Source organism: Chiloscyllium plagiosum, unplaced genomic scaffold (assembly GCF_037043375.1).
Source record: "Chiloscyllium plagiosum isolate Xiang-an unplaced genomic scaffold, Cpla_swu_hap1 HiC_scaffold_49, whole genome shotgun sequence".
In the NCBI taxonomy this organism is placed as follows: Eukaryota; Metazoa; Chordata; class Chondrichthyes; order Orectolobiformes; family Hemiscylliidae; genus Chiloscyllium; species Chiloscyllium plagiosum.
In genome coordinates this window covers 3,608,797-3,636,722 of record NW_028270187.1, presented here as the reverse complement: position 1 = coordinate 3,636,722, position 27,926 = coordinate 3,608,797, and the positions used below count along the sequence as shown (strand labels likewise).

The 27,926-nt window shown below is 41.4% G+C and overlaps 2 protein-coding genes and 1 long non-coding RNA gene across 3 annotated transcripts in view; all 3 read right to left on the bottom strand.

The window, feature by feature from the left end:
• LOC122544647 (uncharacterized) overlaps positions 1 to 27,926 on the bottom strand; it is a 211,597-nt gene that overhangs the window by 33,099 nt on the left and 150,572 nt on the right. The window lies entirely within an intron of this gene.
• On the bottom strand, positions 5,575 to 5,955 carry LOC122544599 (histone H2B-like). Its single transcript, XM_043683918.2, has one exon. The coding sequence runs from the start codon at positions 5,953 to 5,955 to the stop codon at positions 5,575 to 5,577; it is 381 nt and encodes a 126-aa protein (XP_043539853.2).
• LOC122544626 (histone H3) lies at positions 20,440 to 21,310 on the bottom strand. Its single transcript, XM_087984720.1, has one exon. It carries the CDS (start codon positions 21,308 to 21,310, stop codon positions 20,900 to 20,902), a length of 411 nt encoding a protein of 136 aa, XP_087840846.1. The 3' UTR covers positions 20,440 to 20,899.

The window sequence follows — 27,926 nt, the reverse complement described above, 5'->3', positions numbered from 1 at the left end:
CAGATAGAATAAGTGGAACTTTTTTACGAAGACAGAATGTAACTGTTCGCAGAGTCTTGCATCATAGTGTCATTCCCTATTTCTGAGTCAGGAGGCCCGAAGAAATCAAACCTGGACCAGAGAGATGTGCAATAGGATCACTGGGACTCGTTTTAGTTTATAGTAGATGACAAATTTTAGTGTCAGGTATGCTGCAGACAGAAACCTTGTGCTATGTTCTGGTTGTTTCCTCTTTACACATTTATAAATACTTTAACAGTTGTTAAAGTCTCATGCCACGATGAGAGACCCCAGCTATTTTTACTGATTCACTCCTGGAACATGCATGTCGCTGCCTGAGCGACATTTATTATCCTTCCCTTAGGGAATGCAGTGGTGAGCCACCTTCTGGAACAGCTATTGTCCATGTGCTGCCCACAATGCCATGAACAGATTTCAAGGGTCTTGGTCCAGCGACAGTGAATGATATATTGCATTTCCAAGTTATTATGGTGTGTGGCTTCGAGAGAAAATTACCCTCGATCAAGCTGATGTACCCCTACATCAGCTGCATTCAACTTTTGAGATAGAAGTTGCTCTGACTTTGGACGCTATTCATTTTAGATTTCACAAAACTTCAGTATTACTTTTTGTAAACTTTATGAAAGTTTAGGGTTCTGTATATGATTCCAAGAACAGGCGTTTTAATTGAGAAGAAAATAAATAGACAGACCTAAAGGCTGGGAACAGTTTAGATTTCAGCAAACGAGAAGATGAGCATGTTGAGGTAGAAAGAGAAAATGATGACAAGAGTAAGCTTGCAATTATTGTGAAAAAGGAACAACTGTTAAAGTATTTATAAATGTGTAAAGAGGAAATAACCAGATAAACTATTTGAAAAGGAAGGTAGAGATAAACTGGGAATTATAGGCCACTCAGCCTGCGGGGAAAAAAGATTGCAGAGTGTCTGGGGTTAAAACAAAATCAGAATCAAACAGAGTCAGCATGGATTTTAAGGGTCTGTTTCTGTGTTTATAATGTTCCTTGTTCTCTGCTGGAAAAACAGATGGAGGTCATTCAGAAGATTTTGGCAAGTTCCCACCTGAGAATAACTAAAGAGCATGGTTTTGAGATGGATTTTTTAAAAAAAAAACTGGTTGGCTGAGAGAAAACACAAAGGGAATAAGTGGATCATTTTCCCAATGACAATCAGTGCCTCGGGGACATGGAAAATCTTAGTGCTGGAATCCAACTCTTCACTATATATTCACCATGATTTAGATGAGGGAAATAAATGTAATATCTCCAGATTGACAGATGACATAAAACTGCTTTGAGTGGTGAGATGTGTTTGTGATGAGGTGTAGTCAATGGGCAAATGCAAGTCAGATGCAATATAATGTGGATAAATGTAAGGTTTTTAAAAAGCACAGCAGAAGCTGGAAGTCAGAGTTGATAAGAAGTGAAGCTGGAAAGGCACAGCAGGTCAGGCAGCATTGGAGGAGCAGCAAAATTGATGTTTTATTTGAGACTTCAAGTAAAGCATATCTTAGATATGGACAACTGGGTTCAAATGAATCTCTGATCAGCATGAAAAATGTAGGGGCATTCTTAAGAGGGAGATCAGGAAGGACAAGGGGGTGGGGAGGGGGGGGTGGTGGTGTTATGAGATAGCCTTGGCAGATATGGTTAAACATAATTCAAAGGGATTCTACAAGTTCATTCAAAGCAAATTAGTGACTAGAGAGAGTAGGACACATTAAAGATCCAAGAGGTAGTTGTTGTGGGAGCCTTTTCCCCTGAAAAGGGAATGTAAACTCAGGAGGCAGGAAAGTTGACGTTTATTCATGCAAAACTCAGTTAAAGCAGGGAGAGGGCCAAAGGACCCTCCCCAGAGGCCAGCCTTGGAAGAGAGACCAATGACACACTCTGAATTTATAATAAAAAACAGTATTTTATGCACTGTCAACAATGACATGCACCATGATCACTAGGTTCCTCCCTCTTACTTTATAAACCCAATCTTATAAGACACATAATTAATGATGGGCATTTCTTTAGCAGGCCTAGGCTTCCCATGATCTCATGGTGTTGAACACACTATAATCGCTAATCCTTGGGATCATTCTATGCATCCTAGTCATTCACATTCCAAACTTAATTACTAGATTCCTTCAGGCCTCTCGGGCTGGTTTTATACGGAGAGTTTGAATTCCATTATTTATCATATCCCACGTGCTGTCTTTATCAAATTCAGTTTTTCCTCTTATATTTACCATTGTCCTAATTATGTGTATAAAAATGCCAAAGGCATTTAGTTTTAACCAGTTGCTGTAAGATTTGTAATGACGCTTTTTGTTCTGGTTCGTTAAGTTTAGGGACAGCTATTTCTACCCTTAGTACACTGTAATTAATGGCTGTGAATAATCTATTTTGTCCAGGATGAATGAGGGTACTTCTGAAAACTTACTAACCTTCACACATAGGCATAAACATTTTGGTTACATAAATCTCTAACTAGAAATTGTTGCTTAATATTGCAATTGAATGAAGAAACTGTTTATCATGCAATAGCTAATTGTTGATCTGGTAGCTATTTAGGGAATTCAGTAGGTTATGTTTTGCATCTGGTATTTATTCCTCGGGTTGCATAGTCACTCTTTCATTAGTAAGCTGAGAATGTTCCCTTGTTTGGCTTGTGGACATGTTCTAATCTAGGATGGTTGCTACACAAGGCAACTGGTTTTGGCGTAGATTTGTTCAAAGGTATCATTTTCTTTACTTTAAGGTTGGGACAGACTGTTAATCTCAATTATCTCCTTTCAGCCATTCTTGTGTTTTAATTCTAAGGCAGGTTGCCTTTTTTTGTTTGTCAGCTATTTTTTGTGAGGAGACATGGGCCATTTGGTAATAAGTAGATCGAGTTCACCCCTGCCGTTCTATTGAATCTCAGAAGATGGGACAAGCTCAAAATGAATAAGTTACATCAGTTTTTTAAAACTGGGAAGCTAGTAAACTTAGGGAAATAAATATTGATGTTTTGAAAACAGTTCACATTACAGAGGAATGCTGGAGGTCTTCAAAGACAGAATTGGATAAATCTCAGATCTGATCTAGCACATCCCAGGACATTGTGCGAAGTTAAGCAGGAAATTGAGGTGCCGGTTTCAGAAATATTTGTATCATCTGTCACTACGGTGAAATGCTGATGTGGTTTGTGTGGAATTAACTTCCAAAGCAGGTGATAGACGTCGATACAGTCACAATATTTAAAAGACATTTGGATAAGTACATGATAAGGAAAGTTTCAAAGGGTTATGGGACAAGAACAGGCAATTGGAACTAGTCTAGTTTGAGATTATAGTGAGTATGGACTGGTTGGACTGTATCTATGCTGCTTGACTGACTCTGGTTTGATCTCTCCATTTTGAAAGCTTTGACAGCAGAACTCCTCTTTCAGAGCCTTCTGCAATGAGACAACACCATCGGTATTCTGAAATTTAAAAAGCGTATAATGTATCTATCCATGGAATTCAAAGATAGGGCACTTGTTCTGTTTGCCGGAGATCAAACTCGGGCTCATACCTCATGGGGGCGTGTTGCTACAGAACTGGTTGACTATTAAAGAACTGAAACAACTGGAAGAAGCTGAAAATGACTGTGGCTTCTATTATGCTCCCTCTCTACGGCCAGGCAAAGGATCTTACACACGAACACATCAGAGAATAAAATACAGACGGTCAGCGAGGGAGCACGGGGGCAATTCAGCTCTTCCTAAATACAGGTAAAAACAATGACTGCAGATGCAGGAAACCAGATTTCGGATTAGTGGTGCTGGAAAGAGCACAGCAGTTCAGGCAAAAGCCCTTCATCATGCGAGCGAGTACATGGACTGAGTAATGCATCTATAGGACGATCATTCAAGACAAGTGACCACAGGAAGGTAATTCAATCCGATGGAAGGGAGGGCTCCTTCCACAGATGCTGTGAGTAACTCTTAAAAGAGCCTTTGGGTTGTTTGATTCAAGAATGGTCGCTTCACTTTTTAGTGGCTCCCGCAGCGGTGGTTTTCTTGGGCAGCAACACGGCCTGGATATTAGGCAGCACCCCGCCCTGAGCGATGGTCACCCCTCCCAGCAGCTTGTTGAGCTCCTCGTCGTTGCGCACGGCCAGCTGCAGGTGTCTGGGGATGATGCGGGTCTTCTTGTTGTCCCAGGCCGCGTTGCCGGCCAGCTCCAGGATTTCAGCCGTTAGATACTCCAGCACCGCAGCCAGATAGACCGGCGCTCCGGCACCCACACGCTCAGCATAGTTACCCTTTCTCAGGAGCCTGTGAACACGGCCCACCGGGAACTGCAGGCCAGCCCGGGACGACCGAGACTTCGCCTTGCAGTGACCTTTCCTCTTCCAGACGCAGTCATAAGCACTTTCAGAGAATACTATAATTCCCTCCCCCACCCATCGCGGCCTCTTATACCTTCGGGCGGAATGGTGGGGCGGCCGTTTCTGATTGGTCCCATTGTTCAGCCCCTCCTAATGTTGTTTCAATTCCCAATCAGATATCTGCCTCATTCCCCAATCCAGAGGGGGCACGGGGAGGAGGCCGGAAAGTACCGGCGCCAAATCATCAACTACTTATTTTCAATTTGAAAAGCCCGCCAATATGTACGGACAAGGAGGTAGTTTTGTACTGAGGAATGCACAAACACTCGAGTTAATTTACTTCAACAATAAACGTGTACACTTAACATTATCTCCCTTTACCTCATACCCAAGCCTACTTGAATCTGCCCATTTCTGATCGCGAATGGAATTTTCTGTACATTAAACAGAAAAGGCGCGAAACCCTGCACTCGGGAACTAATAATTTATTTCACATTGCAACAGCACCCCGAATTACTGATAAAACATGAGATTACGTTCTCCCGAATGAGCGGATCAAGAGCGAACGCAGTCTTTCGAGAATATTTTAACGTTGCATTCCCTACAGCACACGTTAATAGATCAGTAAAAGTTCCACATTTACTGTGCCACTTCTGTAGGCGTTCTAGTTTTATTTCGGCTCATTTTGAATATCTCTCACCAACAGCAAAAAGCCTCATTTACCACAATCAGCATCCGGACAATATTTGTGCGTGGATTTGGAAATGAAAAATAAAGTAAAATAGAACTCGAAGGGAAACGTTTATTTTGATTGCCGGCGGGTACTGGGGCACTTTTGTTGCTAGGGTTGAAACTCAAAGATCATGCGACCGTCCCCCAACCCACCACCAGAGCTTACAGTTCCCGACCTGATCGAGTAACACGGGCACATACAATCAACTGAAAAATGACTCAGCGGCATTTAACGTGATCTCTGTCCCCAGGCAGTGGGTACAGGATATACACGACTGCGTCAGAGAATAAGGCGCGCACAGGATCAGCGATCACTCAACTTACAGAACATTTATAAACACAACTGTCGCAGACATTAATTGTACATACCCAGAAACATAATGGTTCAGCCGTTTCAGGGAAGTTGTAGGTGGCTCTTAAAAGAGCCTTTGGGTTGTGGATGTGTTTGTTTCAGTGCAATGGACATGTTTCAGTGCACATTCACTTGGAGCTGGTGTACTTGGTCACCGCCTTCGTACCCTCCGACACGGCGTGCTTGGCCAGCTCCCCGGGCAGCAGCAGCCGCACGGCGGTCTGGATCTCCCGGGAGCTGATGGTACTGCGCTTGTTGTAATGGGCCAGGCGGGAAGCCTCCCCCGCGATGCGCTCGAAAATATCGTTGACGAAAGAGTTCATGATGCTCATGGCCTTGGAGGAGATGCCGGTGTCGGGGTGGACCTGCTTCATCACTTTGTAGATGTAGATGGAGTAACTTTCTTTCCTGGACCGCCTCCTCTTCTTGCCGCCCTTCGCTGGCGCCCTCTTCACCGCTTTCTTAGCGCCCTTCTTGGAAGGTTGCTGCGCTTTCTTTTCCTCTGCCATCATCCCGCTCAATGTCAGAAACAGAATAAGGGAAAGTGGGCTCGTAGCTCGGTTTTGATACAGTGAAGGCGTCACAATGCTAATAAAGGATGGGGGAAAGCCTGGCTCCTGATTGGGTAGTTTGCAGGAATGTTAACCTCACTGTGAATGGTTAGGTAGGGACTCAATGTGAATCTTCAGAATTAAAACTCACACAACACCAGGTTTTAGTCCAACAGGTTTATTTGGAATGTAAGAAATGGGGAAGTGTGTTGTTTTGCAGATATAGAAAAGCAAGAGTGTGTATGTGCAGAAAAGGGGTACAAGGAAAAATATCAGCTAGGCAAGCATTAGGGAAATGTATCTTTATCTTTAATGAATAATTGTGGATAATTAAATATTAACTTTAGTGCAGAATTATTAAAGCAAATAATTCTTTTAAATAATAGTCTCAGCAAAATAGCTAAGACAGCTGAAACGCATAAACCAAGCATGAAAAGATACATTGTTAAAACCTATGTTCAAGAATGGAATGTACCTATGAACAATGGAAGATGTTACAAACAAAGTAAAAGAACATCAAGTTTAGCCTTATGTCAGCACTTACAGAGGAAAAGATTGCCAACTTGGAGAAAAGGGGACAATAAGGGTGGAGCGCAGCTGGGTAGTGGTAGAATATAATAAGAAGGATTGGGTAATGTAAGAGTCAGGAGAGGTGACCTCACGCAACTCAAAAGTATAACTGTGTACTAGTTTGAATGTTCATTGCTCAATTGCTTCTGCATTTGATGCCCTTTCTTGCAAGATCGTAGAATAAATTGTCTTGTTTCCAGTTTTGGTGGTCTCGTCTAAATTTTATTAAATTTATTTCTAACAAATTTGGGGGTTCGTTCCAGGATCCAGGATCCCAAGCTCCAGTCGCTCGGCATTTTTGGGAAAACGGAGAAGATGCACCTCGTTGATTTCGGCGGTCTCTAGTTTCCCTCCTTGCCGCAGCGGCTCGGGCGAGCTTGATCCGGACTGAGAGACCCTGGAAACAAGATGGGCACACGGGGCGGGTTCGGTCGGGCGACTCTTGTGTGCACAAGACCTGGGTAAGAAAGGGGTAGGCAGCGATATTTGCTGCCAGTCGGATATATCCGGGGAACCGGGGTTCTGGGCGACTGAGTTAGGTGAATCCGGTTGACCAGGGTAGGCAGCGGTAATTACTGCTGCCAGTCGGATATGTCCGGGGAACCGAGGTTCTGGGCTACCAGGGTAGGCGAATCCGGTAGGCAACAGTAATTCCTGCCAGTTGGATATATCCGGGGAATCGCTGCAGGACAGGACGTGCTGCGGTATATGCGGGGAACCGGGTTTCTGGGCGACCGGGTTAGGCGAATCCGGTCGATCAGGGTAGGCAACAGTAATTGCTGCCAGTTTTCTTTTATTTCAAAAATATACTTTATTCATATATATTTAATCTATACAATGGGACATGTCATCATTCTGTAAACATTCCATTTCTTTGCGTATCGAAACAGGGTAATCATTCCTATTCACAGGTTGGTGCAATTACATTGAGCTGAGGCGCCAGTGGAGCCCAAATGACTGCGTGGGCCCCCTGTTCTTCTTAGGCAGGCAGATGTTAGACGGTGGTCTTTCCCCACCGCGCCTTGGCGGCAACTGCCCCAAGCTTCAGCGCGTCCCTCAACACGTAGTCCTGGACCTTGGAATGTGCCAGTCTGCAACACTCAGTCGGGGTCAACTCCTTCAGCTGGAAGATCAACAGGTTTCGGACCGCCCAGAGAGCGTCCTTCACCGAGTTGATGATCCTCCAGGCACAGTTGATGTTCGTCTCGGTGTACGTCCCGGGGAACAGGCCGTAGAGCACGGAGTCCCGCGTCACGGCGCTGCTCGGGACGAACCTTGACAAACACCACTGCATTCCTCTCCAGACTTCCTCTGCATAGGCACATTCCAGAAGGAGGTGTGTGACATAGCAATTGCTGCCAGTTGGATATACTGCAGGACGGCACGCTGACATGCAGCGGGAGGTTTGGTCGAGTAAGCGACCAGGACTAGCTTTCATAGTGCCGCTTCTTCACCAGGTGGTTGTGACGCAAAACCATAAAATACAGAATTTATAGCAAAAGATTACAGCATCGTGCGGCTGATATATATTAAACAATCTGAGATTAAGTGTTTCATCTTTTAAAATGGCTTTCTAGTTTTGGCTGTTTAATATGTAAACCTCAGAATTCCTTTTAAGTCATAGTCACATTCTCAAGATAACTTCAGGTGTTCTAAGAAAATGTGTCATCTCAACCCAGGCAATGCTTTCAAGGTGTGAGGTTAAAGTTTGTTTGTGTCCTGATCCGGAGTCAGACTGGTTCTATTTGTAAAGTGGGATTTACAGAATCTTACATGGATTGACTGTAGGTTATGCATTTTTGAACAAAATAAAATTCTGCAAATACAGATTCACCGCATAAACTTATATGTGTGTACTTGGCAGACAGAGAGACAGACACAGAGGGAGACGGAGACAGAGGGAGGGGGAGACAGAGAACAAGAGACAAGGAACGAGAGACAGAGAACGAGAGACAGAGAATGAGAGACAGACAGGCAGAAATAAAGAAAGAAAGAGAGAGACAGACAGACAGACAAAGAGAAAGAGTGTGTGTAAGCTTAGTAAAGTAGTGTGTAGGTGTGATGGGATATAACCCTGTGAGAGGGTGCATGCGTGGGTGAGTGTGGGAGATGTATGTGTGTACATTTGAGATTGAGCTTGTAGATGAGAGAGGGTCTATGTTAGTGTGAGAATATGTAGGAGTGTGTGTGTGTGTGTGTCTGTGTCTGTGACAGACTGTATAGCTCATTGGGGTCACCTGTAGCGTGACATGAACCCAAGGTCCCACTTAAGTCCATCCTCATGGCTACCAAACTGGGCTATCAGCCTCTGCTCGGCCATTTTGCATTGTTGGTTGTCCCGAAGTCCGCCTTGGAGGATAGTCACCCGAAAGGCCTAGGCCGAATATCTTGGACAGATGAAGTGTTCCCCGACTGGAAGGGAACACCCTTGCCCTGTTGTGCAGTGTCCGTCATCCATTGTCGTATTGTCTGCTCAGTCTCACCAATATACCTATCCTCGGGGTATCCTTGCCTGCAGCGTATGAGATAGACAATGTTGGCCGAGTCACAGTTGGGGAACACTTCAGTCCTACCTTATTCTCTGTCTTGTTCCTGCCTGCCCTGACTGTTTGACTCACTCCTTTTCCCAGCTATACCAGTCTCACATTGATCTCTTTCCTCACTTTTTCCCCGGGTCCCCCACCTTACTAGTTTAAATCCTTCCAAGCAGCTCTAGCAAATCTCCCTACCATTATATTAGTTCATTTCCAATTCAGGTGAAATCTGTCCTTCTTGTACAGGTCACTTCTATCCTACAAGAGATTCCAATGATCCTAAAATGTGAATCCATCTCCTTTATACCAGCTCCTCAATCACACATTCATCTGCTCTATCAACCAATCCCTACTCTCACTAGCTCAGAGCAATGGAAGTTATCCAGATACCCTCGAGGACCTCCATCTTAAATTCCTGCCTAACTTTCTATATTATCCCTTCAGAATCTCATCCTTTCCCTTCCTATGTTATTAGTTCTGATGTGTGCACTCACTTCCTGCTGGTCCCTCTTCCCTTTTAGAATATTCTGCACCCTCCTTGCGATATCCTTTATTCTGGCACCATTGGAGACAATACACCATTCTGATTTTTCGCTGCTGGCTGCAGAAATGTCTGTCTGTGCCTCTGAGTAGAGAGACCCCTATTACAATTGATTGCTTGGAACCTGACGTACCCCTCATTACATTACAGCCCAGTCTAGCACTAATGTTGTGCAAATATGGCACTGTAGTTATCTATCTGTACTAGTCCGTTTCTGTTATGTGAATATGAGTGTAGCAATCATTGAGAGTGATAGTGTTGTTTTAAAAGGTGTATTTTGTCATGTCCACAATAGTTACCATACAACACGATAAAGAAGGAATTGGAACAACTGAACTCTATTGGAATACCTAACAGAATAATGTATACAGTAACTCTTCCTATTTAACTGTTCCAATACAGTAATATTCCCATAAACATCTTTGGCAAAAGGCAAATTCAATAAAATAGATAGTCTCACATCTGACTCCAGTAGCAGAAAGAGAATCTGCAGCTTCTGACTGTAACTGAGAGGGGAAAACTAGCTTTCCTGTCTTCAAGACACCAACCGTTTTGCTGAAAGCCAAAACTAAAAATGTCATTCTGTGAAAGCTTGACCACACCCATTCAGGTTGCTTCTGTTGTTCCAACTTTAAAAAGAGTCTCAAACTGTTTACTCTAGTGTCTCTGGTAGACTTCTCCACACGTCTGCAATAAAATCTCTCCTCAACAAGAAAGAAAGGACAAAAGAAATATCTTAAAGCCACAATATCATCAAACCATCCACCCCTCTTAAAAAGAACCCATCAATATATAGGGATGGCCTAATTTTTAAAAATTGTTTAGCCGTACACTATTAGTACACAATACATATACATTTTGTTGACTCTAAGCATGCAAATACTCACTATGACAGTCCAATATATCCTGCTGTGAAACGCTTCCATCTTATTTCATCAAAGTCACGACAACACCTTGGTAAACAGGTTCTCTCGTCCTGCCTTGTATTTAATTTGCAAATTGAATGACTGCGATAAATAAGCTTCATCTAAACGGTCTGTAATTTTGGTTGTTAAATTTCTCCAGAAATAACACACTCAAGGTCTCCTTCTCAAACATGAAGTATTTCTGTTGATGAGTCTTCAGCTTTCTGTAAAGATACCCAATAGGCCTCAAATTGTTTGCTCTCATGGCTCGGATTCTCTGGCTTAAATTTGCTCATCAAGAACAAAAGGACAAAATAAACCTCTTAAATCCACAGTACCATCACAGAGTCTCCATCTCTTATTTCCGGCATTGTGAATACGAAAATTCATTTATCGACTGATCCATTCTTGTCACATGATCATGTAAACGTTGTAATTAATGTGTTCCTGTCAGTTATTGCAATTCAAGTGGGTGACTGTTGTTATAAATCTACCCTCTCAGTTTCTGCTGTGTGAATGTGAGTTTAGTTATCAATCTGTGTCTGTCAATTTCTGCTAGGTGTAAAAGTGTGAGTGTCAATATTTGGCTGTGAGACTTTGTTCTGTGAATGGTTATCAAACTGTACCTTTCAGTTCATGTTCTGTGAAATGGGAATATTATCAACTTGTTCCTGTCAGTTTCTGCATTGTGAATATGGGAGTGCACTTTTTAATCTTTCTCGGACAGTTACTATTGTGTAAAAATGTGAGTGTATATACCAATCTGTCCGTGCCACTTTCCAAATATGAATGTAATTTTAGTTATCATAACATACCTGTCAGTTTTTTTAAATCACTGCGACCTTCAGTCTCTACCTGACAGTAATTGAGTTTGAGTATTGATCTGAAATACCAGTTTCTGATTGGATGAACATTTGAGTACAATTATTCATCTGTGTCTGATACTTTCTGATATCTGAATATGGAAGTGTAGTTGTCAAACCGTTCCTGTTGGTATGTGCAATGAAAATATGAGAGTGTGTGTCACTTTCTATCATATGAACATCTGAGTGTCATGAATCTATCCATGATAGTTCCCGGAAGAGGTGTGTGTGTGTGTGTCTCCTGTAGTGGATAGGAAACAGCCGAAGTTCTTTAATTGTTAGTGCCTGTAGGAATCATGTGCAAGCGAAAACATAACACACTGCAACAGAAAGGATTCTGTGCTGCTCTTCACCGTCAAGGTAGGAAACACAATGAACCTTTTGTATCTTGGATAGTGCAGAATCTAACAGAGTCATGATATAAAATGTTGGTCTTCAGAATGCCATCAATTTTTGTTTCAGTGCATAGAGATGTACTTTTCTGAACACTGCTGAAGTAACAATCAATGTAAACTGAATCGTAAACTGTTCACCACCGTAGAGAAACGGTGGTGAACAATTCAGCTGCATTGGAGCTGACTGACCACAATGTTCCTTGTACAGAAAAGACAATTGGCTAATTCACTTCTATTTTCTGATGTAGACAGAACATTCCCCTGCTCTGTAGTGTGATGATGCACCATTAGCAGTACTTTTGCGTTGCTCTAGAGGTAGGGAGGAGGAAAGGACAAGGACTTTTATTTTTTTTGTCATGAAGTGCGGAATATGTAAACTACTAAATTCAATTTATTGAACAAAAGCAGTGTTCAACTCTGCTTGAAGATAAAATGTGCACTTCTACAAACCTACCAATTTTGGCTTTTTTGTCCCTTTTCTCCTCTGCATTGAAGAGTGGTTATTAGATTTCATTGATACATTAAGAAAATTGCAGCCAGATTCCCCCCTTTTTTGTGTTGCATCCGGGGGAGGAGGAATGCAGAGCTCTTCTTTCAAAATTGTTGCAATTTTTTACAAAGTACATAATTATCTGAAAAAAAAAGAGAGTTTCTGGTTGGATTGAATCTGACAAAACAAAATCTTCTACTGCAATATGAAGAAATGCAGAATTATGTTGATGGTAAGCTCCTCTGCTACAATGATCCATTTATGCAATTGGATGCTGGCTGATCAGGATGAAAATTGTTAGCTGATTGTTTCTGATCAGTGCAAATTCAAAAGTTTCAAACGACCTGACTGTGCTATAGGACTCTCTGACAAAGGATCTGTGGATAGAAAGCATTTTGAACCTAACATTTTGTGTTACTTGTAATGTCAATGTAACTGCATGGCTGTTAGACATTGTAATATGTGTCAGGGTGGTGTATGTTTTTGAAACTCATCGTAAGTCAGAGAGCGAACGAGAGAGAGAGTGTGTGTGTGTGTGTAAGTAAATTCCCTGTCAATGTGTGTGTCATCATCAATGTATTTTTGCCTGTTTCTGCCAATTGAACGAGTGATCAAAGGTATCAATGCATGCTTGTCAGTTTCTAATTGTCAAAGGGACGTAATTCTCTGGCAGCCACGAATATTCTCTGCGAGGGTGTGATTCATTATGTAACAGACACTGCAACACAAAAAAGCACCTCTGCTACAATGATTAACATAGAACTACAGATCCATTAAAATGACATTGCACATAAGAGGTCCATTTGTCCTATCATGTCCAAAGACACCAAATGGCCATTCTAATTCCACCTTCGTGCAACCAGCCCATAACCCTGCAGCTGAGAGCACTGCCCATTTCTGCAATCTGAATGTATTTCTCAATTTGTTCCTGTCAGTCTCTGTTTCATAGAGTAGCTAACCCAATCTGCTTTGACTGTGCAAAGTATGTTCTTTGCTCTGACAATGGTAACATACCTGCTGTTTGTTCAAAGCAGCTGGTCACACTTGGCTTCGTACCGAGGGAATATTATATTGTCTTGGTCCTTCAAGTATTTGCCTGGAAGAAGACAGAACAGAAATCTCCTGTAAATCACCCAATCAGACAAGTTGGACCATCTTTAACTGATCAATGCAACATTCTGTTCATAATCATGAGGATATTGTATTTAAAGCCAGGAATTCAAACTGTCTGATTCTACCCTTGCTCCATGTCTGGTGATTTTTCTTTTTGTTAATTCGATACCAATTGAGTGAGGTCCAGAAACTAACCAACAACTGTACAGCTCCATGAATGGGGCTCTCCAATGCAAGCGGGGCTGGGAATTAGTTTCGTTTTTGAACTATTCACGTCAATTCCTACTTTGTGAATGACAACAACACTCTCACATTCTGTCCATCTAAGCCTTTCTGAAATTACTTATGTCTTCACATAGCAGTGACTCACAGGGACAAATTAACATTGAACTACAGATCCATTAAAATGACATTACACATAAGAGGTCCATTTGTCCTATCATGTCCAAAGACACCAGATGGCCATTCTAATTCCACCTTCCTGCAACCAGCCCATAGTCCTGCAGCTGAGAGCACTGCCCATTTCTGCAATCTGAATGTATTTCTCAATTTGTTCCTGTCAGTCTCTGTTTCATAGATATGTAAATGTATTTATCAATTTGCATTTGTCAATTGCTTCTGAATGATATTTGAATGGATTTATCCATCTCTACTTGTAAGTATAAAAGTACAGCTATTAATATGTAATTGTCAGTCTCCACAATGTGAATGTGTGAGTTCATTGACCAACCTATCCCTGTCAGTTTTTGCTCTGTTAATCTGAGAATGTCAGTAATAACCTGCCCCTGTGAGGTTGTGGTTTGTTAATAGGTAACTGCATTTATCAGCATATACCTGTCAGTTTCAATCAATGTGAATGTGAGAGTGCTGTTATCCAGCTGTGCCTGTCAGATTCTGCTGTGTGAATGTGACTGTCATTTTCAGTCTCTACCTGTCAGTTTTGTGAAATGAGCAAGTGATTGTCAATCAATGTGTTTCTGTCAGTTGTTGCAATGAGAATTTGTGACTATAGTTATCAATCTGTCATGTCACTTTCTGCTATGTCCATGCATGTGTGTAGTTATCAATCTGCACTGTTCAGTTTCTGCTCTGTATCTGTGGCTTATTTATCAATCTATTGCTGTCTGTTTTTGCAATGTGAAAGTGAATTGATCAACCTTTCCTCATTAGTTTCTGTTCTCTGAATCAGAGTGTTTAGTTACTAATCTGTAACTGTCACTTTTGGATTTGTGAATGTGTAAATGCATTAATCATTCTGTATCTGTCATATTTTGCTTTGAGTTTTCCAGAGAGTTTAGTTTTGATCTGTCCCTGTCAGAATGTATGTGAATCTGTAAATGTAGTTACCAATCCATACCTGTCAGTTTTTCTGGCTGAATACTTGTGTGAAATTGTCAGTCTATACCTGACCAATTCTGCTTTGTGAATATGAGCAATTCGGAAGCAACTCTTCCTGTCAGTCTCTGCAATGTGAATATGTGAGTGTATTTATCAATATTTCCCTGTCAGTTTCTGCTCAGTGAGACTGTGTTGTGATCAATATATTCTGCCCTATGAATATTTGAGTGTCTTTATCAAGTTATACTTGTCAGAAAATATTCTCTTCATATACCGACGTTTAGCAGTCAGTTTCGTCAATGTGAATATGTGAGCACGGGTTTGAATCTATGCCTATCTGTTTCTGCCAAGTCAATATGAGAGTGCAGTTTTCAATCTCTACCTGTCAGATTCTGTGTGAAAATGAGTGTGCTTATCAAACTGTATTGGCGAGTTTATGTTATGTGAAAGTCGAAGTGTTGTTATCAGTTTGTACCTGTGGTTTTCTGTTATGTGACGAGAAGAGTGGGCGGCACGGTGGCACAGTGGTTAGTACTGCTGCCTCACAGCGCCAGAGACCCGGGTTCAATTCCCGCCTCAGGCGACTGACTGTGTGGAGTTTGCACATTCTCCCCCTGTCTGCGTGGGTTTCCTCCGGGTGCTCTGGTTTCCTCCCACAGTCCAAAGATGTACAGGTCAGGTGAATTGGCCATGCTAAATTGTCCGTAGTGTTAGGTAAGGGGTAAATATAGGGGTATGGGTGGTTTGCGCTTCGGTGGGTCGGTGTGGACTTGTTGGGTCGAAGGGCCTGTTTCCACACTGTAAAGTAATCTAAAAAAAGAGTGTAATCTATCCCTGTCAGTGTCTCCTCCATATATCCGAGGAAGTAATTAAATTATACCTGCCAGTTTTTGCTATATGAATGAGAGCGTACATATCAACCAATATCTGGCAGTATGAGCTATGAGAATAAGAGTGTTGCTATCAGTCTGTACATTTCAGTTCCTGTTATTTCAACATGTGAGTTTAGTTATCAATCTGTACCAGTCAGTTTCTGCTTGGTGAATATGTGAGTGCATATAACAATCATTCCTTGTTAGTATCTGTGTTGTGAATATGTAAATGAGGTTATGAATTTGTGAACCTGTCAGTTTCAACAATGTGCATATGGAAATATTGTTATTAATCTCTATTTGAACATCCAAATACAGTCATCAATATGGACATGTCAGTTTCCACTATGTGAATATGTATGTGTATTTCCCAACCTATCCCTGAGAGTTTCGTGTGTGTGTGTGTGTATGTGTGTTGATATGAACATGTAGCTGTAAGTTTCTGGTTTGGTAATGTCTGAATGCCTTTATCAAAAGGGTATGTCAGTTTCCATAATGTAAATGTTATGAGTCCAGTTATCAATTTATGACTGTAACATTCTGTTCTGTGAATATGTAAGGAGTGGTTATCATCTGTACCTGTTTGTTTCTGCTACGTGAATGAATGAGGATAGTTGTCAACCTGTTCCTGTCAGTTTGTGCTGTGAATGTGTCAGTGTAGTTATCAGTCTGCATCTGTCGATTTCTGCTAGGTCAATGAGAGAGCGTAGTTACCAATATGTTCCTGTGAGATTCTGCTCTGTTATTTTTAAGTATTGTTATCAAACTGTACATGACAGTGTGTTTTTTCCTCTGAATTTGAAAGTGTAGTTATAAATCTTTACCTGTTAGGATACGCTATGGGAAAGTGCTTGTCAGTTTCCACTAAGTAAGTGCAGTTATCCATCTGTGCCTGTCAGTTTCTGCTATCTGAATGTATGGTGCAAGTATCAATCTATGTGTCTCAGTTTCTGTGACAAAAAAGGAGTTTAGTTTTTGATTTGTATCTGTCAGTTTCAGATGTGTGAATGTATGAATGCAATTATTAATATATCCCTGAATGTTTCTGCTTGTAAAAATGCAAATATATTCATTAAATCAAACCCATCATTTTCTGCAATGTAAATATGAAAATGTGGTTATCAATCTGTAACTAACAGTTTTTGTTCTGTGAACATATGAGTGTTATAATCCATCTGTACTGGTCAGTTTCTGGGATGTGAATGTTATTGTATAATGCAGCACATTATGTGACACAGTGGCTCAGTGGTTGGCACTGTTGCCTCACAGCGCCAGGGACCCAGATTTGATTCCTGCCTTGGGCGACTTTGTGGAGTTGGCACATTCTCCCCGTGTCTGTGTGAGTTTCCTCCCACAGTTCAATGATGTACAGGTTAGGTGAATTGGCCATGCTAAATTGCCCATAGTGTTCAGGGATGTGTAGGTTAGGTGCATTCATCACAGGTAAATGTAGAGTGATAAGGAAATGGCTTTGGGTGGGATACTCTTCGGAGGGTTGGTGTGGACTTGCTGGGCTGTTTCACAATGTATGGATTCTAATTCTAACTAAAAAGACGAGACCAGAAAGTATCTGCTATATGTGTTATTAAATATAAATGTATTAGTTATTAATCTCTCCCCATCGGTTTCTTATTTGCTAATGTATAAATGCATTTTTCAATCTGAATCTGCCAGTTTTTGCAATATGAATATGTGAGCGCAGTTATCATTCTATGCCTGTCACTTTCAACTCCATCAATTTGAGAGTGTATTTATCAGTTTATACCTGGCAGGTTCAACTAAGTGAATGTGCATAGGTAAGGCAACCACCTCATCGTATTATCACTAGACTATTAGTCCAGAGAGCCAGGTAATATTCTGTGGACCCAGGTTCAAATCCCATCATTGGAGATGGTGGCATTTTAATTCAATAATAATCTAAAAATAAGAATTTAATGCCAATTCTCAGGAAATAAAATTCTGATTCAATGACATCCTTCAGGGAATAAAAGCTGCCATCCTTACCTGGTCTGGCCTACATGTAATTCCAAATCCACAGCAATGTGGCTGGCACTTAACTGCCTCCAGACAATTAGGGAGACTCAGCGATGCACACATCTCAGGAATGAGAAAAAAAAACATGTGGGAATACAGTTATCAATCTGTCCCTGCCAGTTTCTGCTTTGTGAATGGGAGTAAATTTATCAGTCCATACCTGTCAATTTCTGCAATGCCAATATGACTGCAGTTATTAGTCTGTGCCAATCAATCAATCAATGTCAATATGGGAGAGTAAATCTGTACCTGTCAGTTTCTGCTAAGTGACTATGGTTAGCAAATTGTTCCTTCAGTTTCTGCTTTCTGAATCTGCGAGTATAGTTGTTAATCTATACGTATCAGTTTCTGCAAAGTGAATATGTGAGATTTGTTATGAATATGTAACTATCAGATTCTACTCAGTGAATATGGGAAAGCAGTTACATTGCTGTCCCCATCGGTTTCTGTTCTGTAAATCTGACAGAGCAGCTATTAATCTGCACTTGTCAGTTTCTGGTTTGTGAATATGTGTAATTACCATTCTCTCCCTGCTAGTTTCCCCCTAGTTGTGTATATGAGTTTGCTTATCATTCTGTCCCTGTGAAGACTAGGAAACTTGGGGAAATAAATATTGATATCTTGAAAACAGTCCACATGCCAAAAGAGGAGGTGCGAGAGGTGTTAAAAAAAAACAGAAAGGTGTCTCAAACTCTGGGACCACATCAAGTATATCCCAGGATGTTGGGAAGCTGTATTAATAATTTGAATAAATGACATTGACTGTTCACTTTTTCTGTAATATATCATAGGGAGGGCCAACCAGTCCCTGTCATTTCTTGCAATATGTATGAGTGGCTGTGGTTATCAAATCTGTATCTGTCAGTTTCTATGTGAATATGTGGGTGCAGTTCTCAATCTCAGTTTCTGCAATATGAAAGAGAGTATAATTATCAGTCTGCACCTGTCAGCTTCTCTTGCATCCTTATGTGATTTTAGTTATCGATCTGTACCTCTGTCAGTTTCTGTCATATGAATGTGTAAGTATCATCATCAATCTATCCCAGTCAGTTACTGCAACGTGAATAGACAACTGTAGTTATCAAGCTGTAACTGTTTCTGCCATGTGAATATGAGTATAGATATGCATCTATACCTTCAGGTTCTAATGTTGAATGTGCGAGGGTCATTGTCATTCTACATCTGTCATTTTTTGCTTGTCAAACTGAATACTGATTTCAATCTGTACTTGTCAGATTCTGCTCTGTGAAAACTATGAGATCAGTTATCAAACTATATTTGCCAGTTCATGCAATATGAAACTGAGAGTGTTATTATTAATCTGTTCCTGTCAGCTTCTTCTTTGTCGATATGATAGATTTGTTATCAAACTTTCTCTGTCAGTAACTACAATGTGAATGTCTGAGTGTATTTACCAATTGCCCCTGTCAGTTTCAGCTCTGTGTATCTGCGTGTGCAGTTATTAATCTGGAACTGTCAGTGTCTGCCATGTGAATGTGTGAGTGCATTTATCAATCTTTCCCTATCAGCTTCTGTGTTGTGAACATGCTTAGCAATTTGTAGCTGCCAGTTCTGGTATGTAAATATAGTTCTGAATTTCTCCCTGTCGATTTCTGCTATATGTGTTAGAGCGTGCAATTAGCAATCTGCACATACACTTTACTGCAACATGAATATCAGAATATAGCTACCGATCTGCCTGCTCTGTGAATGTATAAGTACAGTCATTAATCTGTACATGCCAGCTTCTCCTTTGTGACTCTGTGAATTTAGTTATCAATCCAAGCCTGTCAATTTCTACTGTGGGAATACAATCTGTACCTGTCAGTTTCTGCTCAGTGCATTTGTTTTGTGTCATGGATTGTGTAATAGAAAATCAAAGGGTTTTTCAAATCCTATAGTGCAGGCTCTGAGTGGGAGGAATAATATCATGGACGGTTCTTCAGGATGCCATCAGATTTTCTCAGAGCAGAACTACATACTTGTGTGAATAATGCTGAGAAATTAATAGGTGTTACATTCCTTTGTTAGTGTCGAAAGGAAAGGGGAACGAACAAATAAATTGTATTTGAGCCAACTGACCACGATGTTCCTGCTATGGGAAAGAGAATTGGCTAGTTCACTTCAACATTCGATTGTGAGTATTACATAATCCTGCTCTGTGGTGTGATGGTGCAAGCCATTAGGTTGATGCTCTATGGTGGGAATGAGGAAAGTGAAAAGACTTGTATTGTTGTCATTCAGTGGAGAAGATTTAAATCACTCAGGCAATTTATTGAATATGGTTGATCTCTTCTTGCAAAAAAAGTGAGAATTTACGAATTACCAGATTCGGCTAAATTATTTTGTTGAATTTTAAAAGGTGATTATTTGTTTATATTGCTAAATTGAGGATATGACATTGTATTTTCTTGGGTGGGGCCGTAAATCAACATAAACCACGTTAGGCAAGATTAAACTGATCAGTGTGGTCGCTGATCTCTCCATTGCGGTCTGTTTCAAACAAACCTCTTGCACTCACTGAGTAAATGCCCCTCAATGGCAGGGCTGGGGGTAATACTCCACTACCTTCATATATGATGTACAAATTTCATTGCAGTATGTATTCTTTTCACTGCCGCTGAATGGGAATAACTCCCCAGCAATGCATTACTCACTGGTGTTTAACATGCTCGCTTTCTCTCTCGGAATTAAAAGACTGTCTCGAAAAATTGACTCACTTGGTGAGTCATTTTTTTCAGATGCAAATTAGGAAAGGGAGTAAGGCATGATTGTTTGAACTTTATTTTTGTAATGGCAAAAACAAATCACCGAATAAGAATTCACACATTCGCCTCTGGCATTTTGGCGGGATTTTCAATTCGAAATAAAAACGGTTGATCTCTTGGCGCCAAATCTTCTCCCGCGCCTTCTGCACAACAAGCCATGTTAACATCACGATAAACAATGAGAGAGGGCTTTTGTTGAGGGAATTCCTAATTATGTAGTAAAATTACAAATCTCTAATATCGTATTATAATAAATTCCGCGATTACCGAAGACCTCGGACGCTGTATCTTCATTGTCGCTGACTGACTCCAAATCAATACTTTACTCAATCCCTATTTACTTCATAGTTTTATAATTACAATATTAATGTGCCACATCGATTCTCGCTCTCTCTGGATGGTTTAGTAGCTCTGAAAAGAGCCGTTGTGTTTCTCTCTCTCTCTCTCGGGGTGAATGTGCAGGGCCGGCCAGGCTCCGTTTAGGCGCGCTCCCCGCGGATCCGGCGGGCCAGCTGGATGTCTTTGGGCATGATGGTGACCCGCTTGGCGTGGATGGCGCACAGGTTGGTGTCCTCAAACAGCCCCACCAGGTAAGCCTCGCTGGCCTCCTGCAGGGCCATCACCGCCGAGCTCTGGAAGCGCAGGTCGGTCTTGAAGTCCTGAGCGATCTCTCGCACCAGGCGCTGGAAGGGCAGTTTGCGGATCAGCAGCTCGGTGGATTTCTGGTAGCGGCGGATCTCCCGCAGAGCCACCGTGCCAGGCCTGTAGCGATGAGGCTTCTTCACTCCGCCCGTGGCCGGAGCGCTCTTGCGGGCCGCTTTGGTCGCCAGCTGTTTGCGGGGAGCTTTCCCTCCGGTGGATTTGCGCGCTGTCTGCTTGGTTCTGGCCATTCTCTTCAACTCTCTGTAACACACACAGGCTGCTGCTGTCAATGCTGAGGCTGCTGCGGTGCTGCCTATTTAAGGGAATGGAGAGCCCGCCCTAGAGCTGGGATTGGATACAGCCCTGTCCCTCAGCCCACAGAGAAACAGCTCCGGGAGGCACAGAAAAGGCAGGAAAAGAATTGTTGGAGGCTGATTGGGTAACGTGAAATGACAGTTGGTCAGTTTGAAAATGCCCGCCGAATTCACCCTCACAAACACTGAAATTAAATTAAACATTCAAACGTAGAACGTCATCCGTCTGCAACTAAGATAAAATTTAATACTTCGTAGTATTTCTTGGCAAAGATAAGTACTGAACCAACATTAGTCCCTCAATCACACAGGTTTATCAAATATTGAATGGGTTTATCCTACACCCTGCTGAAAAAACACAACTGAACATAGAAAGAGAATGGCATCCATATACTCAACTTGTCACTGTTGCACACAGAGCAAAACTGGCACAATAGGTATTCAAAGGCCGATAACTGCAGAACTAATCTCAAATTGGCATTTACACCGAGACACTGGCAGTGAGTGAAAGAAGATTAGAATCCCAACAATTAGTGGAAACTAGTATGGAGAACAGAATAAGAATAGATTGTCCCAGTTCAGACACAACAGGCTGAATGGCTGTACCAATTCTGTGATTGAGTCATAAGTCACAAAATGCATAAGACATTAAGGCCCAATCTCAACACCCTAAACACTATTATCACAGATTGAATCACAGTCACAGAATTTTTTTCTAATTCATTCATGGGATGGGGGCATCACTGACTCAGCCAGCATTTATTGCCCATCCCTAACTACCCATGCAGCCACATTGATGTGGGTCTGGAGTCACATGCAGGCCAGACAAGGGAAGGATGGCAGTTTCTTTCATTCAAGGACATGACTGAATCAGATGAGTTTTTCTGGCAATCAACAATAGATTCATGGACATCTGTAGACTCTTGGAATATTATTGGCTGCCAGAGAATTAAACAACTTTGATATATAAGAGTTGAAAGTGACTGGAACTCATTGAGAACTTCACTCTCACAGTCACACAGCAGAAACTGGCATGTATAGATCAATTCCTAAATTCATACATGGACAGCAGAAAGTGGCATGTATACATCAAATCCTAAATTCTCGTATAGACAAAACCCAAACTGACAGGTATCAATTGATATCTGCTCTCACATTTTCACATTGCGGCAACTAAAAGGGAGAGAAAAATAATCATACACATACACATACGACAGGTACAGGTTGATAACTAGACTAACACATTCGCATAGCAAAACCTGACAGGTACGTTATGATCAATGAATTTGCACATTTATAAACAAGAAGCTGATAGATTCAGATTAATAATTGCACTCTCAGATGCACAGAGTAGAATCTGACAGGGACAGGTTGGTAAATAACTCACATGCAGTTGGCAGTAAAGTTCGGAGAAAGATTGATAACTACACTCTCATATTCATAAAGCAGAAACTGATAGGAATAGATTGATTATGCTCCCAATTTTTAATCACATTAATTGACATGTATACTTTGATAATGACACTCATATTCACAGAGAAGAAACTGACAGGGAGAGATTGATAACAAAACAAAAATTAGTGGAAAATTCACAGTTTCAGGTCTAGTGACTAGTCCTCGGAACTGAGGGTGGCAAAGAATGCACACAATACAGTCTCCTCTTTGTTGGGGAAACAGAATGTAGACTGGGTGTCCACTGTGCAGGACGCCAACATTCTGTCCAGACAAAGAGACCCTGAGCTTCCAGTTGCCTGCCATTTAAACACACCACCCTATTCCCTGGCCAAGTTCTCTGTCTCAGGCTTGCTGTATTGCTCCAGCAAAGCTCAGTGCAAGCTGGAAGAATGACATCTCATTTTCTGCTTGGGATCTCGACAGCCTTCTGGACTCAATATTGAGTTCAACAACTACAGGGCTTGAGCTCTGACAGTTAGCCACTCCTTTCTCTGTCCTACTGTTCTTCTTTCTTTGGACTCTATCTCCATCTGTCTTTTACTCATCACCCTTCCACCCACCCTATCTTCCGTATAAAAACTAATATTTTCCTAGCTACCACCAGAAAATACAGAAGTTTGAAGACACCACCCAACAAACTCAAGAACAGCTTCCCTGTTGTTATCAGACTTTTGAATGAACTACTCAAATTTTAAAGGTGAAAGTTGGTACTGCAGATGCTGGAGATTCGAGTCAAGATTAGAATAGTGCTGGAAAAGCACAGCAGGACTGACGTTTCTGACATTCCTGATGAAAGGCTTTTGCCTGAAACGTCGATTTTCCTGCTCCTCGGATGCTGCCTGACCTGCTATGCTTTTCCATTCTTGCTCAATTTTTAATGTTAAGCTCTTTCTCTTTGCAGCTTTAATACTGTGTTGCGGATTCTGTTCTATTACTGTGATGCATTTTGTATGATATTATCTGCCTGTAAAGCACACAAAACAATACTTTCCATTGTATCTCAGTGCGTGTGAGAATAATAAATCAGATCAAATCAAATGGATAAGTACACTCTCAGAGAGCAGAATCTGAGAGGTACAGGTTGATAACTACAGTCACACAAACTGACAGGAAAAGATTAATAAATACACTCGAATACTGACATTACAAAGCCCGACAGGGAAAGATTGATAACTAAACTCTAACATTCGCAAAGCAGAAACTGAGAGCGATAGGTGAAATCTCAGCTCTCACATTCACATAGTAGAAATTGGAAGGATTGACAATTACATAAACATATTCACCAAGCAGAAACTGACAGCTACAGATTGACAACTATATTTATGTATTCACACGGCAGAGTCTGAAAGGTACAGATTGACAGTTACACTCACTTTGACAAAGAAGAAATTGACAGGTAGAGAATGATAACTGTACTCCCACATTCACATCACTGAAACTGACAGCTACAGTTTGATTAATACATCCACATTCACACAGCAGAATGTGATCAATAACTGTATTTACATTGACAGGGAAGAAACCGACAGGGACAGATTGTTCTCTAAACTCTCATATTTACATCGTTGAAACAGATTAAAAATGATACTCTGGTGTCAAATAGCGAAACCTGACCGGTTTGATAATTGCACTCACATATTGGTACAGCTTAAACTTACAGGTAGAGATCAATATCTACATTCACATAGAAGAAAGTGATGGGTACAAATTGATGACTGCATTTAATATTCATAAAGCAGAGTCTGACAGGTAGAGCCTAATAGCGAAACTCACATTATCATAGCTGAAACTGACAGGTTCAGGTTGATAACTGCACTCTCAGACACACAGCAGAAACTGTTAGAGACAGATTGGTAAGCAAACACACACATTCGCAGGGCAAAAACTGACAGGTATATATAGATAACTAAACTCGCATATTCACATCAGAGAAACACATAGGGACTGATCCTATTTATTTGAAATGTATGAAATGTATATAACAACCAGTCTCTGGCAGTTTCCTCTATGTGGATACATGAGTTCAGTTATCAACCTGCACCTGTCGGTTTATGCTATGTGAATGTATGAGTGTAGTTATCAGTCTGTCCCTATTTGTCTTTGTGATGAGAAAATGTAAATATATTTACCATAGAGTGACAGGGTCAAATTGATAAATGCATTCACTCACATGTTTGCACAGATTATATGGATTGATAATTACAGTTTGATAATTACACTCATATTCACAGAGCAGCATTTAACAGGTACATCTTGATAATTGTCCTCACACATTCACTGAGCAGGAACTGACAGCTATGGATAGATAAGGAATCTTTCATATCCAGACATGCACTTGCATTATCCCATTTGTTGGTTAGTATTGGTCCTCAGTGAATTGGTACAGTTTTTTTTTTATACAATCACCAAAGAGCAGCTCAGGCCAAGAATAGAATCAGCCCTGTGGTCCTGTTGGAATTGCTGTCTTGAAGGAAAAACAGCCTAATGGTTATTAAATTATTACATTGACTTAATGTTGATTTACAAATGATATCTCTTCTGTCTTCCTCTATACAATTACTTGAAGGACCAAGATAGTGTAATATCCTCAGTACAAAGCCAAATATGATCATTTCCTTCTAACAAACAGCAGGTATGTTACTGCAGTCAGACTGAAGAACATCCTTTCCGTAGTTACAGAGCAGATTGAATTAAACACACATTGACTCAATTTCCAGAGAGAAATTGTCAAATCAAGAGGAATTATATCACAGAAGAATTACAATTCTTTTTCTCCCTCACCATTCTTTATGTACATTACCCCATTTGCCAACAATAGTTATAATTCACAGCCATAGAATTATAAAGATGTACAGCACATAAGCAGACCATTCGGTCTGACCCATCCATGCCAACCAAATATCCAAAACCACTCTTGTCCCATTTGGCAGCACTAGTGCAGTTTGCCAGCACTTGGCCCATATCCCTCTAAACCATTCCTATTCATGACTCGGAGATGCCGGTGTTGAACTGGGGTGTACAAAGTTAAAAATCACACAACACCAGGTTATAGTCCAACAGGTTTAATTGGAAGCACACTAGCTTTCGGATCGACGCTCCTTCATCAGGTGATTGTGAAGGGCTCGATCGTAACACAGAATTTATAGCAAAAATTTGCAGTGTGATGTAACTGAAATTATACATTGAAGAATTGATTGTCTGTTAAGCCTTTCATCTGTTAGAATACAGTGATAGTTTCACTTCTTTCATGTGTAAATCACAAAACCCTTTTTTTTAAAAAAGTTGTATTCTCGGGTTAGCTGTTAACAATGGTGATAGCTAGACAATGTGTTGAAGGTGTTAGCCCCCTGTGTTCTCTGTCTATGACCTGATGTTTAGATTGATTCCAATCTAAAAAGTGAAATAACAGAGTTTTACATAAATTCATGCAGTTTTTGAGCTCAGAGTTCGACATGAATCTATGTGGTTTTTGAGCAAAGTGCAATGTAACTTTGGACCAAAACAATTCACCACACACAATATATATGTGTGCATGTGGGTCTTTGTCTGTCTGTGTGTGTGTGTGTCTGCCTGGGGTGGGGGTTGTGAGTGTGAGAAAGTGTGTGTGTGTGTGTGTAGTGAGTGCAGAGTGTCTTAAGTCTGTGAGGGGGTGTATGTGTGGGAGTCTGTGTGTCTATAAGGGTGTGTGTGGATGTCTATGTGCGCGTCTGTGTGTATCTGTGTCCGTGTGCATATGAGAGTGTGTGTGTGTGTGTAGGAATATCTGTGTGTGTGTGTGTAGTGCAATGGTGATCACCTGTAATGTGACATGAACCCAAGGTCCCGGTTGAGGCCCTCCCTATGGGTACCGAACTTAGCTATCAGCCTCTGCTCGGCCACTTTCCTCTGTTGCCTGTCCCGAAGTCCACCTTGGAGGATGGTTACCCGAAGGTCCGAGGCTGAATGTCCTGGACCACTGAAGTGTTCCCCAACTGGGAGGGAACCCTCCTGTCTGTTGATTGTTGTGCGGTGCCCATTCATCCGTTGTCATAGCCTTTGCTCGGTTTCCCCAATGTACCTTGCCTCCAGGCATCCCTGCCTGCAACGTATAAGATAGACAATGTTGGCTGAGTCACATGAGTACCTGCCATGTACACGGTGGGAGGTGTTCCCATGCCTAATAGCGGTATCCATGTCCACAATCTAACACGTTTTGCAGCGTTCATGTAAGTGTCCAGATGCCTTTCAAATTTTGGAATTGTTCCAGCCTCCACCACTTCCTCTGGCAGCTCATTCCATATACACACCACCACCTGCATAAAAACGTTGCCCCTTAGGTCTCTTTTAAGTCTTTTCCCTCTCACCTGAAACCTGTGCCCTCTCGTTCTGGACTCCTCCACCTCAAGGAAAATACCTTGTCTATTTTGCCTATCCAAGACCCTCCTGATTTTATAAAGGTCAGAATTTTATAAAGGTTATAAAATTCTGTCAGGTCACCCCTCAGCCTCCAACACTCCAGGGAAAACAGGCCCAACTTCTTCAGCCTTCCTTTTTGCTCAAATACTCCAACCCTGGTAACAAGCTTGTAAATCTTTTCTGAATGTTTCATGTTTCACAACCTCCTTCCGATAGGAAGAAGACCAGAATTGGACACAATATTCCAATAGCGGCCAAACCAATTAACTGTATACCCACAACATGACGTCTGAACTCCTATATTCAATAGATAAAAACAATGACTGGTTTTATGCTGGAAACCAGATTCTGGATTAGTGGTGCTGGAAGAGCACATCAATTCAGGCAGCATCTGAGGAGCAGTAAAATCGACGTTTCGGGCAAAAGCCCTTCATCAGGAATCCTGATGAAGGGCTTTTGCCCGAAACATTGATTTTACTGCCCCTCGGAAGCAGCCTGAACTGCTGTGCTCTTCCAGCACTACTAATCCAGAACCCCTATATTCTATGTTCGGACCAATAAAGAAGAGCATACTAAATGCCTTCTGCATGATCTTATTGACCAGCGATTTTACTTTCAAGGAACTATGAATCTGCACTCCATGGTCTTTTTGTTCAGCAATACTCTCCAGGACCTTAGCATTAAGTGTATAACTCCTGCC

Coding starts and splice junctions, on each gene's coding strand:
- LOC122544626 (XM_087984720.1), bottom strand. CDS start 21,310: ATGGCCAGAACCAAGCAGACAGCGCGCAAATCCACCGGAGGGAAAGCT.
- LOC122544599 (XM_043683918.2), bottom strand. CDS start 5,955: ATGGCAGAGGAAAAGAAAGCGCAGCAACCTTCCAAGAAGGGCGCTAAG.